The 25,736-nt window shown below is 41.7% G+C and overlaps 1 protein-coding gene across 4 annotated transcripts; it reads right to left on the bottom strand.

Moving 5' to 3' along the window:
- Positions 1 to 200: 200 nt before the first annotated feature.
- Positions 201 to 25,592, bottom strand: LOC135526179 (uncharacterized). 4 transcript variants are annotated; one of them, XM_064954328.1, is made up of 6 exons: positions 25,428 to 25,592; positions 9,284 to 9,529; positions 8,674 to 8,784; positions 8,505 to 8,568; positions 6,623 to 6,823; positions 201 to 2,143 (listed from the first exon to the last, which is right to left on the bottom strand). In XM_064954328.1, exons 2-6 carry the CDS (start codon positions 9,486 to 9,488, stop codon positions 808 to 810), a joined length of 1,917 nt encoding a protein of 638 aa, XP_064810400.1. In that variant the 5' UTR covers positions 9,489 to 9,529; positions 25,428 to 25,592; the 3' UTR covers positions 201 to 807. The 4 variants fall into 4 exon arrangements, with proteins under 4 accessions (XP_064810400.1, XP_064810399.1, XP_064810398.1 ...); XM_064954327.1 differs by lacking the exon at positions 25,428 to 25,592 and adding an exon at positions 12,071 to 12,164; XM_064954326.1 differs by lacking the exon at positions 25,428 to 25,592 and having other exon boundaries at positions 9,284 to 9,692.
- Between the last annotated feature and the right edge of the window lie 144 nt (positions 25,593 to 25,736).

The raw sequence follows: 25,736 nt of genomic DNA, 5'->3' as shown, positions 1-25,736 counted from the left end.
AGGGAATTTTTACTAGGATTAAATGTCAGGGAAATGTGAAAAACTGAGTTTAAATGTATTTGTCTAAGGTGTATGTAAACTTCCGACTTCAACTCTATAGAACAGTGGAGGCTGCTGAGGGGAGGTCGGCTCATAATAATGACTGGAATAGAGTACATGGAATGTTATAAAACACATGGAAACCACATGTTTGATACCATTCCATTTATTCTGTTCCATCCATTACTATGAGCCGTCCTCCCCTCAGCAGCCCCCGCTGATGTAGAAGAGTTAGAGATCGGACTGACAATAAATTAAAATACACAGATATTACCCGTTATTTGCTGTTGGTCGATTTACACTGTGGTGTAGTTGATTGTTGTTGGGGTTAAAGTTGATTGTTGTAAAATGCAGTCTGTGAGCAGTGTTTTCAAAAAAAGTGCACTTGTAGATGGAGGCCTGGGCTTGCACTGTCTGTTGATAATAGAAGTAGTACTGTAGCAGTGCTGTTAGCCACATTATGCAAGCCTTTAAGATCAATACATCTGGATATAAGGTGCCAGTGTTTAGCTAACCACAACTTGTCTATATCAATGAATAAATCACAGCCTTGCTGGTACGCCCCCACCGTTTTAAAGCCATGTCAAGGTCTAGTTGGTTCCAGACAGATAGTCTCAGTCTGGTATAGTTCAGTTTTGGCCTGGTTCGGTTTACCTCCGTAGTATTGCAATATATCCGTTTGTCACAGTTGGGTGTGGCCAGTCTTTCCCCCTCCCCCATCCCAGCGTGTCCTCTCTCTATCTCTATCTCTCTTTCTCTCTCTCTCTTTCACCACTTGTGCTGACTGTGCACTGATCTCTTCTCCTCAAGAGACACACCCTCCTCCTGGTTGATCCGACAGTCCTTTATGTCCTCCATCTCCACCTCATCACCCTTCCCTTTCTCTGGGGTACTCTGACCCACAGCAGGGTCCTCCTCTTCCTCCTCCTTCATTAACTCAGCCGTACGCACCACATAGAACTCCATCTGACTGTCCGGGCTGGCTTTGACTATGGTAACACTCCCCACCTCCAGCTTGTCCTCTAAAGGGCCTCCGCTGGTGGGGGAGATCTCGACGGAGGTTGAGGTGGGGGAGACTTTCATGGAAGCCGTGGTGGGGGAGACTTTCATGGGGTCCACAGTGGGGCAGACTTTCACAGGAACAGCAGTGGGAGAAACTTTGTCGGCCCTGACAGTAGCAAGGCTCTCAAACTTGTCCTCTGGCCCTTTCGTGGTGGGTGAGGTTTCGTCCACCTTGATAAAAGTAGTAGTATTCTTTAGAATGCTACGGGGTAGAGTGGTGGGGGACACCATTAAGGGGGTAGGGGCAGGAGAGACATTTAACGGGCTCGAGGAAGGAAACACTTTTCTGGACGACTGGCCAGGGGAGACTTGTATGGGGAAAGGGGTAGGAGAAACATTTAAATGAGTAGGGGAGGGGGACACATTTCTGGAGGACAGGTCAGGTGAGACATTCAAGAGGTTAGAGGTTGGAGAGGCTTGTACAAGGGTAGGGGTAAGAGAGACATTTAAAGCGCTAAGACTAGGGTTATTATATGAGCCTTGGGTAAGGGGTAATATCTCAGGGGTCATGGGGGTGACTTGTACTGGGGTGGTGGTGGGGGAATCTTGCATTGGAGGTGTTAGAGGGGAGACAGCTCTTGGACTCGCATTGGGAGAGACTGGTACGGGACTCTCTGTGGGGGACACTACAAAAGTGACCCTAGTAGGGTACATTTTAACAGGAGCCATCTCAGTGTCGTCAGGTGCACCAGAGTCCAGGCTGGGCTGGGACGACAGGATCTTCACAGGGCTGGAGGTCTGCACTGGAGCAGTGAAGAGGGGATCCTCTTCTACCATGGGCTGGCTCAGTGGCACTTTGGCCCCCACTGGATCACTACCTCTGCGTGGGGAGAACAGAACCAGACTCTTCTTCCGCTTGGCCACGATGGGAACCACACCGTTGGTGCTGTCCGTTTTGACGTCTTTGAACATGCTCCGCAGGTTGTACCCCTCCTTCCTTTGGGGGTCGTCCTCATCCCCCTTCTCACTATCCAGAGCCTCCGATTGGTCTAACTGGTCGCCAGACCCCTGATCCTTTTTGTCCATGTGGGTGACTCGGAACCTGTAGGTATACGGACCTCTATTAAGTACATCACTACGATAAGGACATTACATAGCATAACTGTACACATGTAAAGTACTAAAACACAAACACAAAGGCCTCTGAATCTTCATAATCCTAAATCCTAAACCCCCTAGAGTCGAATGAGCACAATAAAAACAAAAACATCAAAATCTGTCAGTTTAAGCTAGAGATATCAGCATCTGCGGTGGAAGGTGGCAGACCGGTGTCTGTCAGACCAGGACACATCCTGGAAATCGGTCTTTTTGAACACGTACACTACGTGACCAAAAGTATGTGGTCATGGTCCTGCTGGTCCTGCTAGTCTAACATCTCATTCCAAAATCATGGGCATTAATATGGAGTTGGTCCCCCTTTGCTGCTATAACAGCCTCCACTCTTCTGGGAAGGCTTTCCATGAGATGTAGTAACATTGCTACAGGGACTTGCTTCCATTCAGCCACAAGAGCATTGGTGAGGTCGGGCACTGATGTTGGGCGACTTAGGCCTGGCTTGCAGTCGGCATTCCAATTCATCCCAAAGATGTTTGATGGGGTTGAGGTCAGGGCTCTGTGCAAACTAGTCAAGTTCTTCCACACCAATCTCGACAAACCATTTTTGGATGGACCTCGCTTTGTACACGGGAGCATTGTCATGCTGAAACAGGAAAGGGCCTTCCCCAAACTGTTGCCACAAATTTGGAAGCACAGAATCATCTAGAATGTCATTTTATGCTGTAGTGTTAAGATTTCCCTTCACTGGAACTAAGCCCCAAACCATTATTCCTCCTCCACCAAACTTGACAAACTTTACTAATTTTACGGCGAGCTCTACACCACTCCAGCCGATGCTTGGCATTGCACATGGTGATCTTAGGCTTGTGTCCGGCTGCTAGGCCATGGAAAACAATTTCCTGGATCTCCCGATGAACAGTTCTTGTGCTGACGTTGCTTCCAGAGCAGTGGTCTAAAGGACTTAAGTAAAATTACTTTAAAGTACTACTTAAGTTGTTTTTTGGGGGTATCTGTACTTTACTTTACTATTTATATTTTTGACAACTTTTACTTCACTACATTCCTAAGGAAAATAATGTACTTTTTACTCCATACATTTTCCCTGACACCCAAAAGTACTAGTTACAATTTGAAAGCTTAGCAGGACAGTAAAATGGTCCAATTCACACACTTATCAAGAGAATATCCCTGGTCATCTCTACTGCCTCTGATCTGATTGACTCACTAAACACAAATTATTTGTTTGTCAATTACAGTGCATTCGGAAAGTATTCAGACCGCTTCCCTTTTTCCATATTTTGTTACATTACAGCATTATTCTAAAATGTATTAAATACATGTTTTTCCTCATCAATGTACACATGGTACCTCATAATGACAAAGCAAAAGGTTTTTAGAAATTGTTGCAAATGTATTAAAATTTTTAAACAGAAATACCTTATTTATATAAGACCGTTTTGCTATGAGACTCAAACTAGAGCTTAGGTGAATCCTGTTTTCATTGATCCTCCTTGAGATGTTTTTACAACTTGATTGGAGTGCACCTGTGGTAAATTCAATGATTGGACATGATTTGGAAAGGCACACACCTGTCTATATATGGTCCCACAGTTGACAGTGTATGTTAGAGCAAAAACCAAGCAATGAGGTCAGCACTTACAGTTGACCGGGGCAGCTTTAGCAGGGCAGAAATCTGATGAATTGACTTGTTGGAAAGGTGGCATACTGTGACGGTGCCACGTTGAAAGTCAGTGAGCTCTTCCTTAAGGTCATTCTACTGTCAATGTTTGTCTCTGGAGATTGCATTGCTGTGTGCTCAATTTTATACACCTGTCAGCAGCGGGTGTGGATGAAATAAGGTCATTCTACTGTCAATGTTTGTCTATAGAGATTGCATTGCGGTGTGCTCAATTTTATACACCTGTCAGCAGCGGGTGTGGCTGAAATAGTTAAATTCACTCATTTGAAGGGGTGTTCACATACTTTTGTGTATATATTGTACATGTCGGTTGTTTTGCTCTAATATGCTCACAAGACTCATCTGAAGATAGCCTGGTAGCAGTTTAAAAAAAATGGAAGTATATATGAAAGTAGTTTCAGTGGTGTAAAGTACTAAAGTAAAAGTACTTGAAAGTACTACTTAAGTAGTTTTTTGGGGTATCTGTACTTTACTATTTATATTTCTGACTACTTTTACTTCACTACATTCCTAAAGTAAAATGTAGTTTTTACTCCATACATTTTCCCTGACACCTAAAAGCAATTTGAACGCTTAGCAGGACAGAAGAATTGCCTAAATCACACACCTATCAAGAGAACATCCCCGGTCATCCCTACTGTTTCTGATCTGGTGGACTCACTAAGCACATGCTTTGTTTGTAAATTATATTTTACTGTTGGAGCGTGCCCCTAGCTATCTGTAAATTAAAAGAACAAGAAAATGAGGCTGTCTGGTTTGCTTAACATAAGTAATTTTACATTATTTATACACTGCTCAAAAAAATAAAGGGAACACTAAAATAACACATCCTAGATCTGAATGAATGAAATATTCTTATTAAATACTTTTTTCTTTACATAGTTGAATGTGCTGACAAAAGAAATCACGCAAAAATTATCAATGGAAATCAAATTTATCAACCCATGGAGGTCTGGATTTGGAGTCACACTCAAAATTAAAGTGGAAAACCACACTACAGGCTGATCCAACTTTGATGTAATGTCCTTAAAACAAGTCAAAATGAGGCTCAGTAGTGTGTGTGGCCTCCACGTGCCTGTATGACCTTCCTACAATGCTTGGGCATGCTCCTGATGAGGTGGTGGATGGTCTCCTGAGGGATCTCCTCCCAGACCTGGACTAAAGCATCCAGCAACTCCTGGACAGTCTGTGGTGCAACGTGGCGTTGGTGGATGGAGCGAGACATGATGTCCCAGATGTGCTCAATTGGATTCAGGTCTGGGGAACGGGCAGGCCAGTCCATAGCATCAATGCCTTCCTCTTGCAGGAACCGCTGACACACTCCAGCCACATGAGGTCTAGCATTGTCCTGCATTAGGAGGAACCCAGGGCCAACCGCACCAGCATATGGTCTCACAAGGGGTCTGAGGATCTCATCTCGGTACCTAATGGCTACGTCTGGCGAGCACATGGAGGGCTGTGCGGCCCCCCAAAGAAATGCCACCCCACACCATGACTGACCCACCGCCAAACTGGTCATGCTGGAGGATGTTGCAGGCAGCAGAATGCTCTCCACTGCATCTCCAGACTGTCACGTCTGTCACATGTGCTCAGTGTGAACCTGCTTTCATCTGTGAAGAGCACAGGGCGCCAGTGGCGAATTTGCCAATCTTGGTGTTCTCTGGCAAATGCCAAACGTCCTGTACGGTGTTGGGCTGTAAGCACAACCCCCACCTGTGGACATCGGGCCCTCATACCACCCTCATGGAGTCTGTTTCTGACCGTTTGAGCAGACACATGCACATGTGTGGCCTGCTGAAGGTCATTTTGCAGGGCTCTGGCAGTGCTCCTCCTGCTCCGCCTTGCACAAAGGCAGAGGTAGCGGCCTTGCTGCTGGGTTGTTGCCCTCCAACGGCCTCCTCCACGTCTCCTGATGTACTGGCCTGTCTCCTGGTAGCGCCTCCATGCTCTGGACACTACGCTGACAGACACAGCAAACCTTCTTGCCACATCTCGCATTGATGTGCCATCCTGGATGAGCTGCACTACCTGAGCCACTTGTATCGGTTGTAGACTCCGTCTCATGCTACCACTAGAGTGAAAGCACCGCCAGCATTCAAAAGTGACCAAAACATCAGCCAGGAAGCATAGGAGCTGAGAAGTGGTCTGTGGTTACCACCTGCCGAACCACACCTTTATTGGGGGTGTCTTGCTAATTGCCTATAATTTCCACCTGCTGTCTATTCCACTTGCACAACAGCATGTGCAATTTATTGTCAATCAGTGTTGCTTCCTAAGTGGACAGTTTGTTTTCACAGAAGTGTGATTGACTTGGAGTTACATTGTGTTGTTTAAGTGTTCCCTTTATTTTTTTGAGCAGTGTACTTAAGTATACTTGGCTACACTCTTACTTGGCTACACTCTACACTCCTCTGTGGAAGAGGTTCTACTTGGAACCCAAAAGAGTTCTACCTGGAACCAAAAGGGTGCTATCTTCAACCTAACATGTTGTTTTGGCTGTCCACATAGGATAACCCTTTGAGGAAACCTTTTTGGTTCCAGCTAGAACCCTTTTGGTTCCAGGTAGAACTCTTTTGGATTCCATGTAGAAACCTTTCCACAGAGGGTTCTACATGGAACCCAAAAGCGTTCTACCTGGAACCAGACAGGGTTCTCCTATAAGGACAGCCGAATGACCCTATTGGAGCACTTTTTCTAAGAGTGTAAATAAATAAATATGAACGTATTGTGTTGTCAAATATTAGTGAGCAGTCCAGTGTGACTCACCTTCCCACAGCAAACACAGTGGACTCTCTCCTCTCTCCCGGCGTTCTCGGCTTAATGGTCCGAGGTACACGGCTCCGGCGTCGGGCCTTCTTGGAGCGCCCTTGCACACAGAGCGTGCAGGACTTGTGGTCAAGCTGGGCTCCAGAGTGCACGGTGTGGTGATGAGGTGGAATACCCCCCAGGCTCTCTTTGCGCAGTAACCTTTCGGAAAGACAAAGAAGGAATCACTCTGTCATAAGTATTTTCCATTCAAACACACTGAACCATAGAGCCCTGACTAAGCAAAAACATCCAAAGCCAAAGACACTTTTCCAAGAAGCAGCTGCCGGTTTATAGCATATTTATTGGAATCTGTCTGTGAAATATGAATCTCTAGTGTGATCTATTAGTCCCTTGGTTCCCGACTCTGACCGCCTTTGTCCGTGACCTCCCTCCCACCAGGACTACAGCGTCCCTGGGGAGGTGTCTGTAGCTGTGCTGAAGCTGGCTAAGAGAGGAGAGTGTGGGAAGAATACGAATGGGTGGCCAACGAATGCCACAGCCTTGTAGGCTGCTATCAGTCTGAGCACTAGCTTGGCAAACAGGCAGGAACACTAAAACACTCAACCTCGAGGTGCCAAATAAGAATCTAGATTTAATTAAAAAGCATAAATCAGTTTTCCTTGCTCTAGTACGCTAGTAGCACATCACAGCTATATTATCACAGCACATCACTGGGTCGGAGTTTCTCTCAAATGCCCTCGATCATCTCCACCTAGAATGCTTTATATGCAGTGGTGGAAAAAGTATCCAATTGTCATACTTGATTAAAAGTAAAGATACCTTAATAGAAAATAACTCACGTAGAAGTCATCCAGTAAAATAATACTTGAGTAAAAGTCTAAAATGTAATTATGGAAATTATTTTCTTGAGGAATGTAGTGAAGTAAAAGTAAAAAAAATATATAAATGGTAAAGTACAGACACCCAAAATAACTACTTTAGTAGTACCTTAGTGTTTTTACTTAAGTACTTTACACCACTGTTTATTTATATGGATGTGGGTAGTAGTAGAATAAATGTTTTCTCTTGTTCTGTATCTTCCTCAAATGCTTCATATGGATGTGAGCAACACTTCGTTGGCATACGGTTGTAGCATAATATGTTGAGAGGCTATTTGTGTTTTTGCTTCAGAACACAGCAGTAAAGATCAGACCTCATAATAGAGCTGCGGATGCAGCAGGGCAACAATAAGCCAGGTGGCCCTATGGGACAGGCACCCCAAGGTAAGAGACAGTGACTGCATACACAGCTGTCTACAGGGACACAGGAACTGTAAAGCTACCATCTGGTCCCAGGATAAATACAAGCTACACACAATACACTTTATCCAGACTACTACAGGCACAGTGAAATGTACACCCATTATTGTGGCCTCTCTGAAAACGCCACACCCTAAAGAAGGAGGGAAAAACGTGTAGTATAGTACACCGAGCACAGAAGACCAACATTTGAACCATATGTATTATGTACCACATAAAGACTGGTTTGTTTAATTGCTAAAAGGAACTAGGACTGTATTACTTGAGAGAGTTGGTGATCTTAGGAAGTAAGGTGCTTGTTTACCTTAGCTCTGCACACTAAAAGACTTTCACCAAGGGTGATAATACAACCATGGAGTAATGCCAGTCAGATGAACTAAACATCATGTAAATCAATGTTTTATATCTAAAAGAGGCTTAATGTTTGAACAAGCTATGCTTACATTTTATGAATCAAAACAGTTCACATTTTAAGTGTACTTATTTTCAGTATATTTTTAAGACAAGGTGAATGTGAATCCACTTACATGACTAATAGATAGCATAACCAAATCAAAAAAGTTGGTATTAGCTATACATACGTAGGATCATGATGTTCACAAATATCCTGTTTTCCTAGCATCTCCTTGAAGGCTTCCATGTTGGCTAGAAGGCAAAACAGAACACAAAAAATACACATTTATTTTAAAGTTTAATTCCTAAGGTATTGACGAAATCTAGTATCTATTGTGTTGTTTCTCAAGTTACTACCTTCATTTTCAATGATGCACTTCAGGATTTGTTCAACAGTGTCTTGATGGTCCTCTTCTTCATCATCTGTAATACATGAAAGATTGTCTGGCGAAGCAGCTTGCCCCCAAGCTTGCTCCGTCATCATTTGAGATTATTAAAGGAAATTCTCAATGTTGTCGACCTTAACCCTGTTTTAACCATTTTTAAAAGGAGCTTATTTATGTTTGTGTGAATCAACCGATTCTACAGCTCCTTTAAGGTAGTTTATTTCAACTAAAGCATCCACTGATGGGCCGGCTTCATTTAATATGGAAAATATGACTTCTTTGTGAGTATCCAATGTTGACATAGGAATGAATTTAATTCAAGCTGAATAACATCCTCTTAAACTAAATAGTACAACAGAGTTCCTCTGTTTCCTGTTTAGGAAAGGGCCAAGGCCCTTTGGATAAAAACTGACACATCTGAAAAAAGTCACACATACCATATATATCTGCCTCAAAAATCAATAGTGGACGCTTGTTAACTTTGTCAAGCCATATCCCCGATCCTGACATCAATGGATAGATCAAAGCCAATATATAAAACTCTTTCTGACAGATCCTTGTTTTCCCTGGTAGATACTTACCATTCTTGTCTGGTCCCAGTTTCTGCTCACACTCCTCCTCATCTTCATCTTCCTCCTCCCCTGTCCTGCAGCGGTAGCCCTTCTTCTTCAGAAGGTGGCAGACCAGGAAACCCAGGAGGCCCGTGATGAAGAAGAAGAAAACCAGGAGGAAGATCATGTATGGGGGAGGGGGTTCACCCACTGTCGATGCCTCCAGGTCCGTCATCTCTCAGCAGTCTTCACTCACCCTCTATCTGTACCGTAGTCCTAAATAGGCAATGGGCACATACATATGTACTGTCAGTGATGAAACCTTGAAGGGGGTCCCCCACCACACTTAACAGACATCAACTGTTGATCCATTCAGCAGCATTGATGGGCCTGCATGCGTGGTCTTGTCTGGCCATCTGAGCCTCCTGTGTGGAATAGATACCCCCCCCCCTCTCAGCTTCCGTGCGTCCGCTGGCTAAAGCCAACTTTATCTATCTCAGCAGGCAGAGCTGGGCCAGTGGGTACACACCCTCTGTTTTTTCACTGGGCATCTTAACCAACACAAACACAGACACACTGTGCTAAATTCCACAGGCCAAGGAGTGAGGTATTCATCGGTGACTCATTAATTCAAATTCCATTGTATGGTACTTGATAGGTTGTAAAACCCGGCCAGCAAAATAACTCAATGTTTGTACTACAATGTTATTTTTAAAGTTGTGAATTAAAGTTTGAAGCTTCTGCTTACAGAGGAAGTTGGTCAATATTTTGGTCCATATTTTTTATTACAGAGGGCCTAGACACAATCACCTAAAGCCCATCACTCCAGCAGCTCAGACATATACTTCATTGCAGTTCCCCAGCAGCAGTAGAATTATTGTGTGCCTCTCAAGAAAAAAAGTACATTCCCTTCTGCCTACTCTCCCAGCCTGACATTTTTACAATATGTGGGTGGAATTGGAAATGTATGGCAACTAATGTTTCTGTGAAATGTACCGTCTATCTGTCCCTCTAAATCATGCCACTTACTGATAAGGCTGTCACTAGTCTAGTGCCACAGTCACAAGAGGACCAGTCCTGTATACAGCTGACATGTTCTGTCAGACTTACATCAATTGATTATAGATTCTCAGTAAATGTGTTGAATTACAATGAGGTAATTTGCAGTAAACATTGAATTTGCAGCAAAATAAATGACAGGAAAGGACACGAGCAAACTGAAATATGGGGCAGAATATCTCTGCATCAGCATAAGCACAGATAATCTTGAGGTGACTCAGCAATATAATGCACTCCATCAGGAACACACACATTGATGACACTGCAGCAACATACTGTGTTTTTCCCTGTCACTGACAGCAAGCTCTGCACTAATAACACTGCAAACGGCATTTTTAAGAATAGCATTAAAAAAAATGTGATTCAATTGAGCCAACGATTTTTATTTGTGATGCCTGCTGTTGTTTATTTGTGATGCCTGCTGTTGTTTATTTGTGATGCCTGCTGTTTTCCCTTTTATTTCCTAAAGATTCATATAATTTCAAACTAGCTACAAATTGGCCATTTGAATTTCATAGATGAGTATCATATCAAATATACCCGACTTCTACTCACCATGGCTGACTGTTTCCACATTCTGACTCCTTCAGTGACATACATGACCTTTTGAATATCAACTTCTTTTCAGATAACCTTTACTATAACTTAAACTGTGAAGAATGCACAGCTGTGCAGTAAATGTTTTTGGGGAGGGTAAGTGTTTAGGGGCATATTTGCATTACTGCATCATCAACATAGATTGTCTCAGTTCAAGTTCAAGTCTGGTGCTACACAAGTGACCTTGAGCTCAGTGATGACTACCTGACCTGCTGTTACTAATCCTATTACAAAAAAACACTACAGCTACATGCTTACATAATTCACTATAAACTAAAGACCGGCAATGGACAGTCAAGACAGCTATTAGGCAATAGCCACTAACTAGCATGTTGGTTAGGCGGGTGACAGAAGGTGAGCCCTTGAAAAAATCATGAAGAATTTTGATCAATGGATACATTTAACCTATTTAAGATCTTTCCACACTTTGTTATGGAAACACTGTAGTTTACTTCAAGTTTGTTTAGATTTTGTAAAGACTTTAATCATTATTATTTAGTAAGAACACCTTTATACACTGATTATAGTGCATCCTTTGTCTGACAGCATTTAGGAATGTTCAAGTTCAACTTTTGTACTATCCTTTTAAACATAAATAGTGAAGTCCGTTAATAAATTGTGACGTGAGCGGCGGTGGCCCATGACTGCAACAGTAGCCTTGAAGACCCAGAACAGAGTGACCATGACCATCCCGCAGTGCACTCGATCTTTTACAAGTTTTGGGCGGCCTCGTTGCCCATGATGGCACATCTGCCCTTGGCTTTGTAAATGCGCTAGTTTAGCTACGACACGCACACATATGATGGAATTTTGACAATGACAAATGTGACAAAACCAGATATTCGTGCTGAGTCTAGTCGGAACTTGACCGAGAATGCACTTGAGTGTATGATACGCTCCATCATCCTGACTAAAACAGGCGCTCTTCCATAATTAATCAATGACACAATGCTGCGCCAAATCACAAATATATATATTAATTCTAATAATATCATTGCATAGTAATACTGTATCTATCGCTGAGCATAACAACATAGTCGCAATTCATTTGCTGCATCATACGTTCCCCAGGTTCGCTTGCTGATTTGAACATCCCACCCGCCCATCGACAACCTATAATAAAACATCCCCCTTGATCATTATTTAACGAGCCCTACTCACGTTATTTCCGAAACATTAGGAACCCCTAGTAAATGTGGATGCTATCCCCATAGGTGTGTGATCTCCTGTAGTAAGTCTTTTGAGGTGCGCTTGTTGTCTGACTGAACGAGAGCTGCTCTGGAGTAAACCGAAGGGACGAGATTCGTTATTTAAAGGGAAAATTATTATTTAAAGGGAAAATAACCCGTGCTTTTTTTTTATTTTGAAGCCAGATTTTTGGACTGTTATATTTGAACAATTCATCCAATTGGTCCAATTAATCTAGGCTAACCATTCAATCATTTTAAACGATTATTATAGTAGTCCTGTTAAAACTACAAACTACACAAATTAGGGTTAACTAGAATTAGATGTTGATACTTGAAGAACACCCTCTTAGAAGAAAATAATAGCTGGACAGGTTCACACATGGCATGATTAAACCAAAGTGACATCAAATATGAGTTTTATCAGCACCTTGCATTATCCACATTAAAGGGGGAAACATTTGGATAACCAGAAGATATAGGCTACTGTCTGTGAGGTAGGTCTATATAGGCCTACCTCACATACAGTCAAAGTTGCTAATAATCAGAATAATTCGAGAGATTTGATTTGATTTGAGTGCTCTGCTCAACCATTGATGAATTGATCAATCCTACCCTTGCAAACCTGTATGAACTTTCCTTGCAATCTAGATGTGATGAGTTTGCTGCATATTTCAGAGATAAGATAGCAAACATTTGGCTAGGTATCAGTCAATCAAGACCCGATGAGAAGTTTGATGATATGTGCCCCAGTCTATCATGCAAAGGCACTATGGAGTTATTTTCCCTGGTTGACACAGACATACTCAGGAAAGTGATAGCACAACTTAAGCCTTCTACCTGCCTTCTCGATCCTATCACACCACCTTCTTCAAAACAGTTTTTAATTGCATATCTGAAGAAATTAAATCTATTGTTAATCACTCCCCACTGCACTAAAAACTGGTATGGTGCACCTAGGTACCTATTATTGGAGCCAAAGCACAGAGGCAGAATCTGGCCGCACATTTTGACAAGCAATAAAGATAAAACACCAGGTAAAAAAAATCTAGGTGTCATTTTATATTCTGACCTCAAATTCGAATCACACATTAAGAATGTGACCAAATAGATTTTTACCACCTGAGGAACATTATCAAGGTGCGGCCGTTTCTATCTCAGGCTGATACAGACAGACTCGCCCATGCTTTTATTAGAAGCAGACTTGACTACTGTAATTCTCTCCTGTCTGGTCTACCCAGAAAGCCATTGGTAAATTGCAAAACATATAGACCAAGAACGAGACGGAGAGCACAAATTACACTGATTTTAAAGTCTCTGCACTGGCTGCCTGTGAGTTTTATAATTCATTTTAAGATTCTTCTATTGGTTTTTAAATCAAACCACGATTGTGCACACCAATACATATCAGTCATGCCTTTGAGTTATGTACCCAGTTGGTCCCTCAGGTCCTTTGGCCTTTTCACTATTACAATGCTTAGGACTAAGAGGCTTGGAGAGGCTGCCTTTAGTTACTATACCCCCTGCCTCCTGAATAGCCTGCCAGAGAACTCTAGAGGGGCAGAAACTTTGGGCATATTTAAAAGAGATCTTAAAACAAACCTTTTTAGCTTTGCTTTTCCTTAGGGTGCTTTTCAGTCTTTCAGTTTTTGTTATTATTATTTTGTTTTTATTCTCTATGTCTGTTGTTTTTTATAATATTTTTTCCTGTGAAGCACGTTGTGTTGCGTACATGTCTGAAATATGCAATATAAATAATGCTGGATATAATTTGATCTGACCACTCATTGGCTAGAATGGTCCCACCTGATCTCGCCACATCCCTGCCTGCCTGCCTTCCATCTTTGAGGACATGTATTTCCATTGTTAGTGCGGTCACTTGACTATCTTGTGAATATAATTGACAGTCTTTGATGAGTGATGAGAAAAAACAGACGAGCCGCGAGCGTCAACGGGGTCAAATTAAATAAAGTATATTTCTCTCGCGTCTACGCGGAGAACTGTTGGAAAATGTGCGGGTAATTTGCGTGGGTCGTTTGTAGAAAAGGAATTAGAGGAATTGTTATCATCAGCAGTGGCGATGAAATAGCAATCTCACTTTCTCTTTCTCTCTCTCAATTCAATTCAAGGGGCTTTATTGGCATGGGAAACATATGTTAACATTGCCAAAGCAAGTGAAGTAGATAATATACAAAAGTGAAATAAACAATAAAATGAACAGTAAACATTACACTCACAGAAGTTCAAAAGAATAAAGACATTACAAATGTCATATTATGTATGTATACAGTCTCCCTCTCTCTCTCCCCCCACTTTCAGTCTGTATATTTGCATTATGTCCTGCTACCATGTCCCCAAAGGCAAGGTATTGATAACACTGATGAATAGATGTTTATCTATGTTTAATAAAACTGAATTGTTGATTAATAAGACCCTGAGTTATCTCTGTTATTATTCCCGGTATGGGATTTCAATCCTTGAATAAATGATCTGACTGCCAATCAGCTGCCCCCCGTGTCTTCACCTTAGAAGTGCACTTGCTGTGAGACTTGTGTTAAGATACATTTCTTGGAGAGAGAAAGGTAGGTGAAGTCTTAGTGACTGATTAACATAGTTAGAATAGCTAGGATATATGATTGTATTGGATTTATTACCTGCCATTACAATTGACTTTTATATAATGGGAAACATTATAGATTTTTGGTTGATAGACAAGTCTGAGAGTGCTCACTTTGAGGTACTTGACACATAGAGATAGATAGAGGACTCAAGTGCCCAAAATCCTGTATTAGCATGGGCTGCGCCAATGAGGACTTTCACCATTTTGAAGTAGCAGGACAATCCCTCTAATTCCTTTTCTTCAAACGACCCACACAATCCCAACTTTGGGACAGACTATGTTTGTTCCTACACTTGGGACTCTGACTATCTATTGGCTACACTGACTTTTGGCCTCCCATCCTATTCTAACCACCTCTTGCCGGCTTTGTATTCATGTTACCTGATGTATTTGCTGTACAATATGATCTTGTTGCCATCTAACACACATTCAAATGTCATAAATCAACACTGCAGATCTCTTCCTGTCCTCTGCCGTGCCTTGATTTCCTTACTATTACTGCATTGTCGGAACTAGAAGCACAAGCATTTCGCTACACTCGCATTAACATCTGCTAACCATGTGTATGTGACAAATAAAATTTGATTTGATTTGATTTACTGTTGATGATATCTGGAAATGTGCATGTACACCCTGGCCCATCTGACTTGTGCTCTGATATCTGCTTCACTGATTTCTGCTCTCGTAAAAGCTTGGGTTTTCCACAAGTTAACACTAGAAGCTTATTACCAAAAACTGATAATTGAAAGTGTGGGTTCACAGCTCCAATCCAGATGTGTTGGTCATTACTGAGACGTTGTTAAGGAAGAGTGTTTTGAATACTGATGTCAACATTTCTGCTTATAACCTTTGGGGGGAGTGGCAATCTTTACCAAGGATCACCTTCCGTGCTTGGCTGTCTCCACCAAGTCTGTCCCCAAACAATTTGATTTTTTGGTTTTAAGCATTAAACTTTCAAATAGCTCTTTGTTTACTGTTGTTGAGTGCTATCGTCCTCCATCAGCACCAGCCTGTACCCTACCTGCCCTAAGCGCTCTCCTGGCCCCTTACATTAAGTCTGAATTTGTCCTGCTAGGTGACCTAAACTGGGACGTACTTAAACCACCTGACCAAGTCGTAAAGCAATGGGACTCCCTAAATCTTTCTCAGATTATTACCAATCCCACAAGGTATGACTCCAAACACCCAGAAAAAGCGACTCTCCTTGAATTTATCCTCACAAATAATCCTGATAGGTATCAGTCTGGTGTTTTCTGTAATGACCTTAGTGATCACTGTTTAACAGTCTGTGTTCGTAATGGCTGCTCAATGAAATAACAAGTCCTGATTTGTCATAGACGCTTGCTAAAAAACTTTAATGGGCAAGCCTTCCTTCATGAACTGCCATCTGTAAAATGCTATCGATTCAGCTTGATCCCCTCTGTCGAAGCTTGGACCTTCTTTTTTTATATTTTCAGTGGTATTGTTAACAAACACTCCCCATAAAGAAAATTAGAATTAAAGACAGGTTCAACCCCTGGTTCGACCGTGATCTTGCAGAGTTACTCCACCTCAAGAATTGCATTTGGCGAAATGCTCAGCACACGCATACTCAGGCTGACTAGCTCTCGTTCACAAATGAGGAATAAATGCACTCAGGCTATCCGGAAGGCCAAAGTTAGTTACTTTAAGGAGCAGTTCTCTTTCTGTGGGTCTAACCCCAAGAAGTTCTGGAAAATGGTTAAAGACCTGGAGAATAAACCCTAATCACAGCTTCCCATGTCCATTAAAACTTCTTCGGGATAAGGGGCAGCATTTTCACTTTTGGATAAATAGCGTGCCCAAATTCAACTGCCTGCTACTCATCCCCAGAATATAAGATATGCATATCATTAGTAGATTTGGATAGAAAACACTCTGAAGGTTCTAAAACTGTTTGAATCATGTCTATGAGTATAACAGAACTTATGTAGCAGGCAAAACCCTGAGGACAAACCATTCTGATTTTATTTTTGAGGTCACTGTCTATTCAATTCTACGCAGTTGTGTGATTTTCTAAGGGACTTGTTTGCAGTTCCTACCGCTTCCACTGGATGTCACCAGTCTTTAGAAATTGGTTGAGGTTATTCCTTTGTGTAATGAAGAAGTACGGACATCTTGAACAGTGTCACGTCATGTGTACTGTTTGATAGAGGCGCAAGACCAGGGGCCTGTTGCACAAAAGTAGAATTAAGACATCCGGGATAAATGACTCAGCTGAGCTCAATGAAGCCAAAACATGTGCGTCCAGGCTTAATTGGTTGCACAAAGACCAAGCCAGGATGAGCAGACACGGATTCATTAAGCCAGGTGAAACCAATCCTGGATAGGTGCGCGCTCACGGCTCACTCAAATAGACCCCGCCACAGATCACAGATTAACTGATTTACCATGGCAACTAGAGCCGCGTACTTTTCCCCGTCGGAAGCACAAATCCTCATGGAGGCATACGAGGAGGTAAAAGATATAATTAAGAAGAAAGGCAACACCGCCACAGTGATAAAGCAAAGAGAAAAAGCGTGGCAAAGTATTGCAGACCGCCTGAATGCGTAAGTAGTGCACAATTACACACTCACCGCTCCGCTGAAACATCACAATTACAATTCAAATATTTAATTCACATCTCCAAAAACGCAGTTGTACTGTAATTATGAAACGGTTAAATTTTTAATTGAAATGCACTGCAGATATGAGTGAAATTGTGTAAAGTAACTCCATCACACTGTATAAAGCTATGATAATTTTTTTGATATTTTTACTGAAAACAAGACAAAAATACCAAGTAATTTTTTGCAGTGTGACTCCATTAAATGTGTGTGTGTGTGTGTGTGTGTGTAGATTAAACATGAACGGGCCAAAACGGACATGGCAGCAGGTCAAAATCAAATACAAGAACATTCTGCAGAATGGTATGGTCCCTGACTAATATTTAACAAAGCACAAGCATATATTGTACCCAGAAGGTGCCTGCTCACACATTGTCTGTACTGTTTTAGCAGTGAAAAAGAATACCCACAGACAAGGCACGGGTGGTGGGTCACCAAAGGCTGACCTTACCCCAGCAGAGGACATGGCCTTGGAGCTAAATAAAGGCAGGCCCGTCTTAGAGGGGATCCCTGGGGGAAAGAGACGAGCATAGGTTCCTCCCAAGATGCCACCCGCTTCATTCAAGGTATGTCCTTCCATCTCTACATGGGATACAACCACATTCATATTGAATCAATTTGGACTGTCTGACTTTGGTTTACCTATTGCCTTGCAGTGTCTGGCAGCACTGTGTTCCTGTTAGAGCCACCAGCACAAGCACCAGACGATGCTGATCCAGTGAGTACTCCATCAAAGGCATACTGTAGGCCTGGCATGTCTTGTCTACTAGCTTCAATATGAATCCGATTAAATGTGATAGGGTGAAGGCCCCAGTGCGGCAGCAACAGCACATGATGGAGACGATGATGAGGAGGAGACCATCTCTCTGGATTCCAGAAGGCATGAGGTATCATGTTAAGACTGTGAAAGTACTATTTACTCTACAATGGTGAGGAGTCCTCATCAAAATCAAAAAATCTAATTTATTTTACAGGACCCAGATGCTATACAGTGGGAAAACCAGCCTGGCAACAGTGCGTATTAATAAAAGGACACCACATCCTGCCAAATTCCAGCTGCGCTAATTGTATTGTGTTCACAGAGCTCACAAGCTATCAGAAAGTTGTATGGCAACCACCTCCGGCGCCAAATAGAACTGGCAGACATAGACATTCAGTACAAGAAGAAAAAGATGGAAAATCTTGCACTGGAGTCCGAAATAAAAAAGAGGACAATTAGGAAACTGGACCTTGAAATAAAAAAACTTGAGAGGGAGGTGAGATATGCCTTCAATGTACACTGTATGCTAACTGTAACACAAATGTATTAATCATTATTTTTCTTTCCTCCCCCAGCTCCAAGAAGTTGACACAGCTCAAAATAAAAATTAGGTATATTCTCGTAAAGTCAAGTGAGCCATGACATATGAGCTCTTATTGTGAGCACACAGGACGGTGGCATCTTTCTATGGTTTTTTTTATTTTCCCAGCAATCAGTACAACCAAGTCATCGTTATAAGGCATCGCCCTCTTTTGCCCACCCCCAGCACCAGGTGTGGCCACTAGCCTATATGAAGGCCCAAAATTGTGTGTTCCTTTCTGCTCTGACAATGGCATGCCCATTCGTGCGAGATGTGGTGGATGAAGAAGCACTTGTGCTGAGGAGAGCCTTCAGGCGAGAAAGGGTCTTCAGGGACCGGTTGGACCCACTGGCCTTCCCTGATGACCATCTATATGAAAGATACCTGATGCCATCTGCAGAAAACCTGTATCTATGCAGACTACTGGGTCCCAGGATTAAGCACCGCACTGCACGGAGCCATGCACTGAGTGTGGAGCAAATGGTTTGTGTGGCCTTGCGCTTTTTTGCTAGTGGAGCCTTCCTGTACTCAGTGGGGGATGCAGAACAGCTGAACAAGGCCACAATTTGCCGCACAATAAGGAGTGTGTGTCTGGCTATCAAAGCATTAGCAGATGTCTTCATCTCCTTCCCTGGCCACAGAAGACTCTGTGACATCAAAGAGGAGTTCTATAGGATTGCAGGTAAGAGGATCTACAAATTACAGGACAACTGTTAACACATAGTAGGATACTCATTACTTTGTGTGACAGGTTTCCCCAATGTCATTGGTGCAGTGGACTGCACACACAAGGATAAAAGCCCCCTCAGGTGCCGAACACTCTGCATTGCCAGTGATGTGCATTGATTGGTGTAATATTCCTCATCTTATGATTTCAGATGGTCTGCAATGCTGACTGTGTGATCAGCAATGTTGTGCCACCAGCCATGGACTGGGACAATCCGGCAATCTTCCCTGATGACGACAGTGGTCGGCTGCTGAGGGACCAATATGTGTTGAATTATTTTAGTTAGTATGTGTGCTTTCAATTTTGGTTAAATATGTCCTGCGGTGGCAGAGGAATTTGGGTTTTTTTGGGTTCGTTTTTTGACGAATTTGGCCTCTTATGATGTTTGTGCGGTATACTGTGTGTAATACAAGGCTGCAGAGAGGCTACTGCATCCATTCATTTGTCTGTTCAGTTGATGTGTATGGATTTGTCCTGCATTTATTTTTGTGTGCAGACATGCAGGGTGTGTTATATACAGACCTTTGAATGTGTATGTATCATTTTGTATAATATGCTTGGATTCTGTGCTTTCCATCTTGTAGAGTCACTGTGACTTCAGTTTCGAAAGGAGCTGATGGTTTACCTGCTTTGTTTTGTCCTTATTCAATAAAGGAACATAATGTTACACATTGTGTTTTTATATTCATATGGAATGTGTATTTGTTTATATGACAGAGTACTAGGGCCACACTGAAGAAAAAGGATAAAGTCATACATTTATGAGGCTGGTTCTTTCTGCAGAAAAGCTACATATTGTTTTTACAGTTTTGATACTTATGACAATGTGATACTTAATATTCTGGCATGTCTTTGTTTATGAAACCATACTGAAGTACAATTTCACGAAATGCCCCACATCTGTCATTTTAACAACTGTCCTCCTTTAAAACAACTGGTTACAATATTATGACTTGTGTTTTTTTCCCCTCTGTGGCCCTAATATTCTATCATTTTATATATAGCCTTATAGTCTATGGGAAACTGTAAATTATCTAATGATAGCAACATCTAAAAATCATTTTTTATCCAAAATCATTGAAATTAATGATCACAAACGTTTAATAACAGTGGGTCTAGTTATATGTGATAACAATGTCTAGTGAGCAGTGAAATAACTATTGGTTTCCATTTGTGGTGACTGCTGACTGACATTAGGGATGAGATTAAATAGATCCTGGAATTTAGCCTGGTCTGGAGCAGGCTAGCTCCACAGAATAAATCTCCATGGTAATTTATACCATAACATATCCTCCTGCCCCCTATCCATCTTTAGTGCAACCGGATTACGGATCAATTGAGCCAGGATCACCAAGATATCCTGGCTTAATCCCTTATCCTAGTTTTGTGCAACAGGCCCCAGAAAGCATGCTTGAGTTTGTTGTCTTCCTGTATTGAACACAGATCATCCCGTCTTCAATTTTATCGATTATTTATGTTTAAAAATACCTAAAGTTGAATTACAAAAGTAGTTTGAAATGTTTTGGCAGGTAACTTTACAGGTAACTTTTGAGATATTTTGTAGTGACGTTGGTCAAGTTGGAACTAGTGTTTTTCTGGATCAAACCGCCAAATAAAAGGACATTTTGGATATATATGGAAGGAATTAATCAAACAAAAGGACCATTTGTGAGGTTTATGGGACATATTGGAGTGCCAACAAAAGAAGCTTGTTCAAAGGTAAGGTATGATTTATATTTTATTACTGCATTTTGTGTCGCGCCTGCAGGGTTGAAATATGCTATTCTCTCATTGTTTACTGTTGTGCTATCATAAGATAATAGCATCTTATGCTTTTGCCGAAAAGCCTTTTTGAAATCTGACATGTTGGCTGGATTCACAACGAGTGTAGCTTATATCTTACATGTGTGATTTAATGAAAGTTTGATTTTTATAGTATTTTATTTGAATTTGGCGCTCTGCATTTTCCCTGGCTACCTATCCCAGAGAGTTTTTAATGATAATGATGTGGTTGTTACTGACAAGAAGCACATGGCTGAGCTCTTTAATCACCACTTCATTAAGGCAGGATTCCTATTTGACTCAGCCATGCCTCCTTGCCCATCCAACATTTCCTCATCTTCCACCCCTTCCAACGAGACTAGCCCTGATGCTCCTCCCTCTTTTTCCCCTGCCCCTCTACAAAGTTTCTCCCTGCTAGCAGTCACTGAGTCCGAGATGCTAAAGGAGCTCCTTAAACTTGATCCAAAAAAAACATCTGGGTCAGATGGTTTAGACCCTTTCTTCTTTAAGGTTGCTGCCCCTATCATCGCCAATCCTATCTCTGACCGTTTTAACCTCTCTCTCCTCTCTGGCGAGGTTCCCATTGCTTGGAAGGCAGCCACGGTTCATCCTCTATTTAAAGGTGAGATCAAGCTGATCCTAACTGTTATATGCCAATTTCTATTTAGCCCTGTTTCAAAAGTGTTGGAAAAACTTGTCAATAATCAACTGACTGGCTTTCTTGATGTCTATATTATTCTCTCTGGTATGCAATCTGGTTTCCGTTCAGGTTATGGATGTGTCACTGCAACATTAAAGGTCCTCAATCATGTCACCATTGCCCTTGATTCTAAGCAATGTTGTGCTGCTATTTTTATTGACTTGGCCAAAGCTTTTGATATGGTAGACGATTCCATTCTTCTGGGCCGGCTAATGAGTATTGGTGTCTCTGAGAGGGCCATGTCCTGGTTTTCTAACTAACTCTCTCAAAGAGTGCAGTGTATAAAGTCAGAACATCTGCTGTCTCAGCCACTGCCTGTCACCAAGGGAGTACCCCAAGGCTTAATCCTAGGCCTCACGCTCTTCTCAATTTACATCAACAACATAGCTCAGGCAGTAGGAAGCTCTCTCATCCATTTATATGCAGATGATACAGTCTTATACTCAGCTGGCCCTTCCCCGGATTTTTGTGTTAAATGCTCTACAACAAAGCTTTCTTAGTGTCCAACAAGCTTTCTCTGCCTTTAACCTTGTTCTGAACTCCTCCAAAATAAAGGTCATGTGGTTTGGTAAGAAGAATGCCCCTCTCCCCACAGGTGGGATTACTAATTCTGAGGGTTTAGAACTAGAGACCTCATACAAGTACATGGGAGTATGGCTAGACGGTACACTGTCCTTTTCTCAGCACATATCAAATGCTCCTTGTTTTACCCTCCCACAATTTTATTTCAAGTAGGATAGCAGCCTATACAATAAATAAGTAATATCAATTTTTTTATTTTTTTATTTTTTTATTTTTATTGAACCTTTATTTAACTACCCCAGCCAAACTCTAACCCGGACGACGCTGGGCCAATTGTGCGCCGCCCTATGGAACTCCCAATCACGTCCGGTTGTGATTCAGCCTGGAATCTAATCAGGGTCTGTAGTGATGCCTCTAGCACTGAGATGCAGTGCCTTAGGCCCCTGCACCACTCGGGAGCCATGAATAAAAAAAAGAAAGGTGTTTTGGGATAAACACTGAAAATAAGGTCTGAGGTTAACACAGGCTTAAATGATTTTATATGTTTTGTTCTATGAGATAATATCAGTCAGTTATGAAGCCTTTATGTGCTTTATGTGCTTGTTTTGATTACATAATGCTTCAAAATTCACAAAACGTGACATTAGCTGAAGACTATCTCATAGAACAAAACGTGTAAGATCTCCATCCTAAAACTGTGTTAATAACAGACCTTATTTTCAGCGTTTTATCCAAAACCCTCATTATAGCGTCTTATTGTAGGCACTAAGTCCGCCATGGTTAGTTGAGCAAAATTGAATGAATCAGCTAATTTATCATATTTGTTGCGACTCAATACCGTTTTGCGTGGCTGATTGGGTTGCACTACGAGTCGATAGTAAGCCTGCGACCAGTGCTCCAGTGTTGTGCCTGCTGACTTGAAGTGCTTCCTACTGGCTATCATGGTTGTGTTGCCGGCAGTAGCTAATGTGGCAATTTCTTTCTCAAACATTGCTTCATTTCAAGTAGGAAAGCAGCCTACCTTTTTTTATTATTATTATTATTTTTTTACCTTTATTTTACTAGGCAAGTCAGTTAAGAACAAATTCTTATTTCCAATGACAGCCTAGGAACAGTGGGTTAACTGCCTTTTCAGGGGCAGAACGACAGATTTTGTACCTTGTCAGCTCGGGGATTTGAACTTGCAACCTTTTGGTTACTAGTCCAATGCTCTAACCACTAGCCTACACTGCCGCCCCTAGAAAGAAATAACTAATATTGATAACCATCTAGATGTCACCTTGATACATACTGTGCATACCAGTGGAGGCTGCTGAGGAGAGGACGGCTCATAATAATGGCTGGAACGGAATAAATTAAATGGTACCTTTCCACTTATTCCTCTCCAGCCATTACCACATGCCTGTCCTCTCCAATTAAGGTGCCACCAACCTCCTGTGATACATACAGTCTACTACTCAGTGGGGGGAGGGGAATGAACAGCAACAACACCGGACACAGTGGCCTCTGCTCCCACTTGACAAGCACTACTGTCCGGTAAACGGCGTGGGAAGTAGCTACCTAGTAGCCATTATCAGGGAGACAGTCACAGTAAGCACACACATACAACGCATTAAGCAACAGTACACCCATCATCAATACTTATATAAAAAATAAACAATAGTCAGTTTTATAACTGAAAATCTACGGTTATTTGAGAAAAACGGTTTTGATTGCGGTTTTGATGCTCTCGAACATGGCCACGGCCTACTGTTAATTTTCGACAGAGAGGAAGAACCGAAGTGAGACGTTTTAATTCGTGACAAAATCTGTCCATGAAAATAAACCCAGGAAGTGAGATTTTTGTTGTTGTCGTCGGTTAATGAGATACAAAAAAATGGTATTGCTAATTTGCTATGTGAGGTTTATTTGATCTAATATAATTTTTGTAATGATTAGGTTGTTATGAATGCACTGACATAAGTGGACGCACGTGGCATTTCGGCAAATTACCCCACACAAACAACGTTATATCGGAGTGACTGTTGTCATAGAGATAGATGGAGGACTAGATAGAGGATCATGGACTCGTTTTAGCATGGATATTGCCATTGAGGGCGTCCACTATTTTAAAGTAATCAACTCGGTGGGGATTCCTATGAGCTTAGAGCAATCAGACAATTAAGAAAATGTACTACTTTAAAATCGAGATAGCCTTAATGGCACTGTCACAGTCGCTTTAATGACACAGATACAAAGATGAGTCCTCTATCTCTAGATGGATTCCAGCTTTTGTGAAATTTACATCAAAAGTAGATTTTTGTTGTTGTTGTTGCTTTTTAGCTAACTATAACCCTAACCATTTTCCTAACCTTAACCTATTTCTCAGAACCTGCCACATTAATTCTCATAAACCTGCTATGAAAAGTAAATTCTGACAAAAGCTGGAACCCTTCTAGCCATGCTACTGCCCCTGGTTATGACTAGAAGCTATCCAGTTTTTGTCAAATTAATGTCAAAAGTTGATTATTTTGTATTTAAGCTAACCCTAACTGTTTTCCTAACCTTAAACTAATTGTTCTAACCTGCTACATTAATTATCCTAACCAGCTTCGAAAATTCTCACCTGCTACAAAAAGTAAAATCTGGAACACTTGTCACTTTAATAATGTTTACATATTTTGCATTACTCATCTCATATGTATATACTGTATTATATTCTACTGTATTTTAGTCTATGACGCTCCAACATTGCTCATCCAAATATTTATATATTTTCTTAATTCCATTCCTTTAAGAATTGTGTGTATTGTTTTGAAATGGTTAGATATTACTTGCTATATATTACTGCACTGTTGGAGCTAGAAAGACAAGCATTTCGATACACCCGCAATAACATATCCTAAACACGTGTATGTGTCCAATAAAATTTGATTTGATTGAATAGAGCCTCACAGTAGTACCACAGATAGAACAATGAGACATATATTTTACATATTGTATAAATGTGAAGCATATAATTGGCGTTTCCACTTACTACCAAATATTGTGAGAGGAAGCCCAGAGACCGGCAGTGGGAGAAGATGGAGCGAGCATTTGGTTTTTTATAATAACAAAAAATAAAAGATAGAGCGAGGTGGATTTTGGCCGATATTTTGCTAATTTTCTCATCGATTACACACTTTACCCTTTGCATTGTTTAGGAGCGCGAAGGGGAATTGAGTTATTGCACACGCGCTCTTCACAAGGCGTAAGGCGTTCCCTAACGGGAAATATGCAAATAAATGCTAGAACGCGCCAATAGGCTCTCGCTAGCTCGTGCTTGGCTCCGTGCTTTTTCTGCCCG

Source organism: Oncorhynchus masou, chromosome 32 (assembly GCF_036934945.1).
Source record: "Oncorhynchus masou masou isolate Uvic2021 chromosome 32, UVic_Omas_1.1, whole genome shotgun sequence".
In the NCBI taxonomy this organism is placed as follows: Eukaryota; Metazoa; Chordata; class Actinopteri; order Salmoniformes; family Salmonidae; genus Oncorhynchus; species Oncorhynchus masou.
This window is presented reverse-complemented; position numbering and strand designations above follow the sequence as displayed.

Bases quoted from the DNA above. Each gene is read 5' to 3' on its own strand.
- LOC135526179 (XM_064954328.1), bottom strand. From the start codon at position 9,488: ATGACGGACCTGGAGGCATCGACAGTGGGTGAACCCCCTCCCCCATAC. The intron at 6,824-8,504 runs GTATGTATAGCT...TCTTTCCGAAAG, and splicing joins TGTGAACATCATGATCCTAC to GTTACTGCGCAAAGAGAGCC. The intron at 2,144-6,622 runs GTGAGTCACACT...GTATACCTACAG, and splicing joins ACTGTGTTTGCTGTGGGAAG to GTTCCGAGTCACCCACATGG.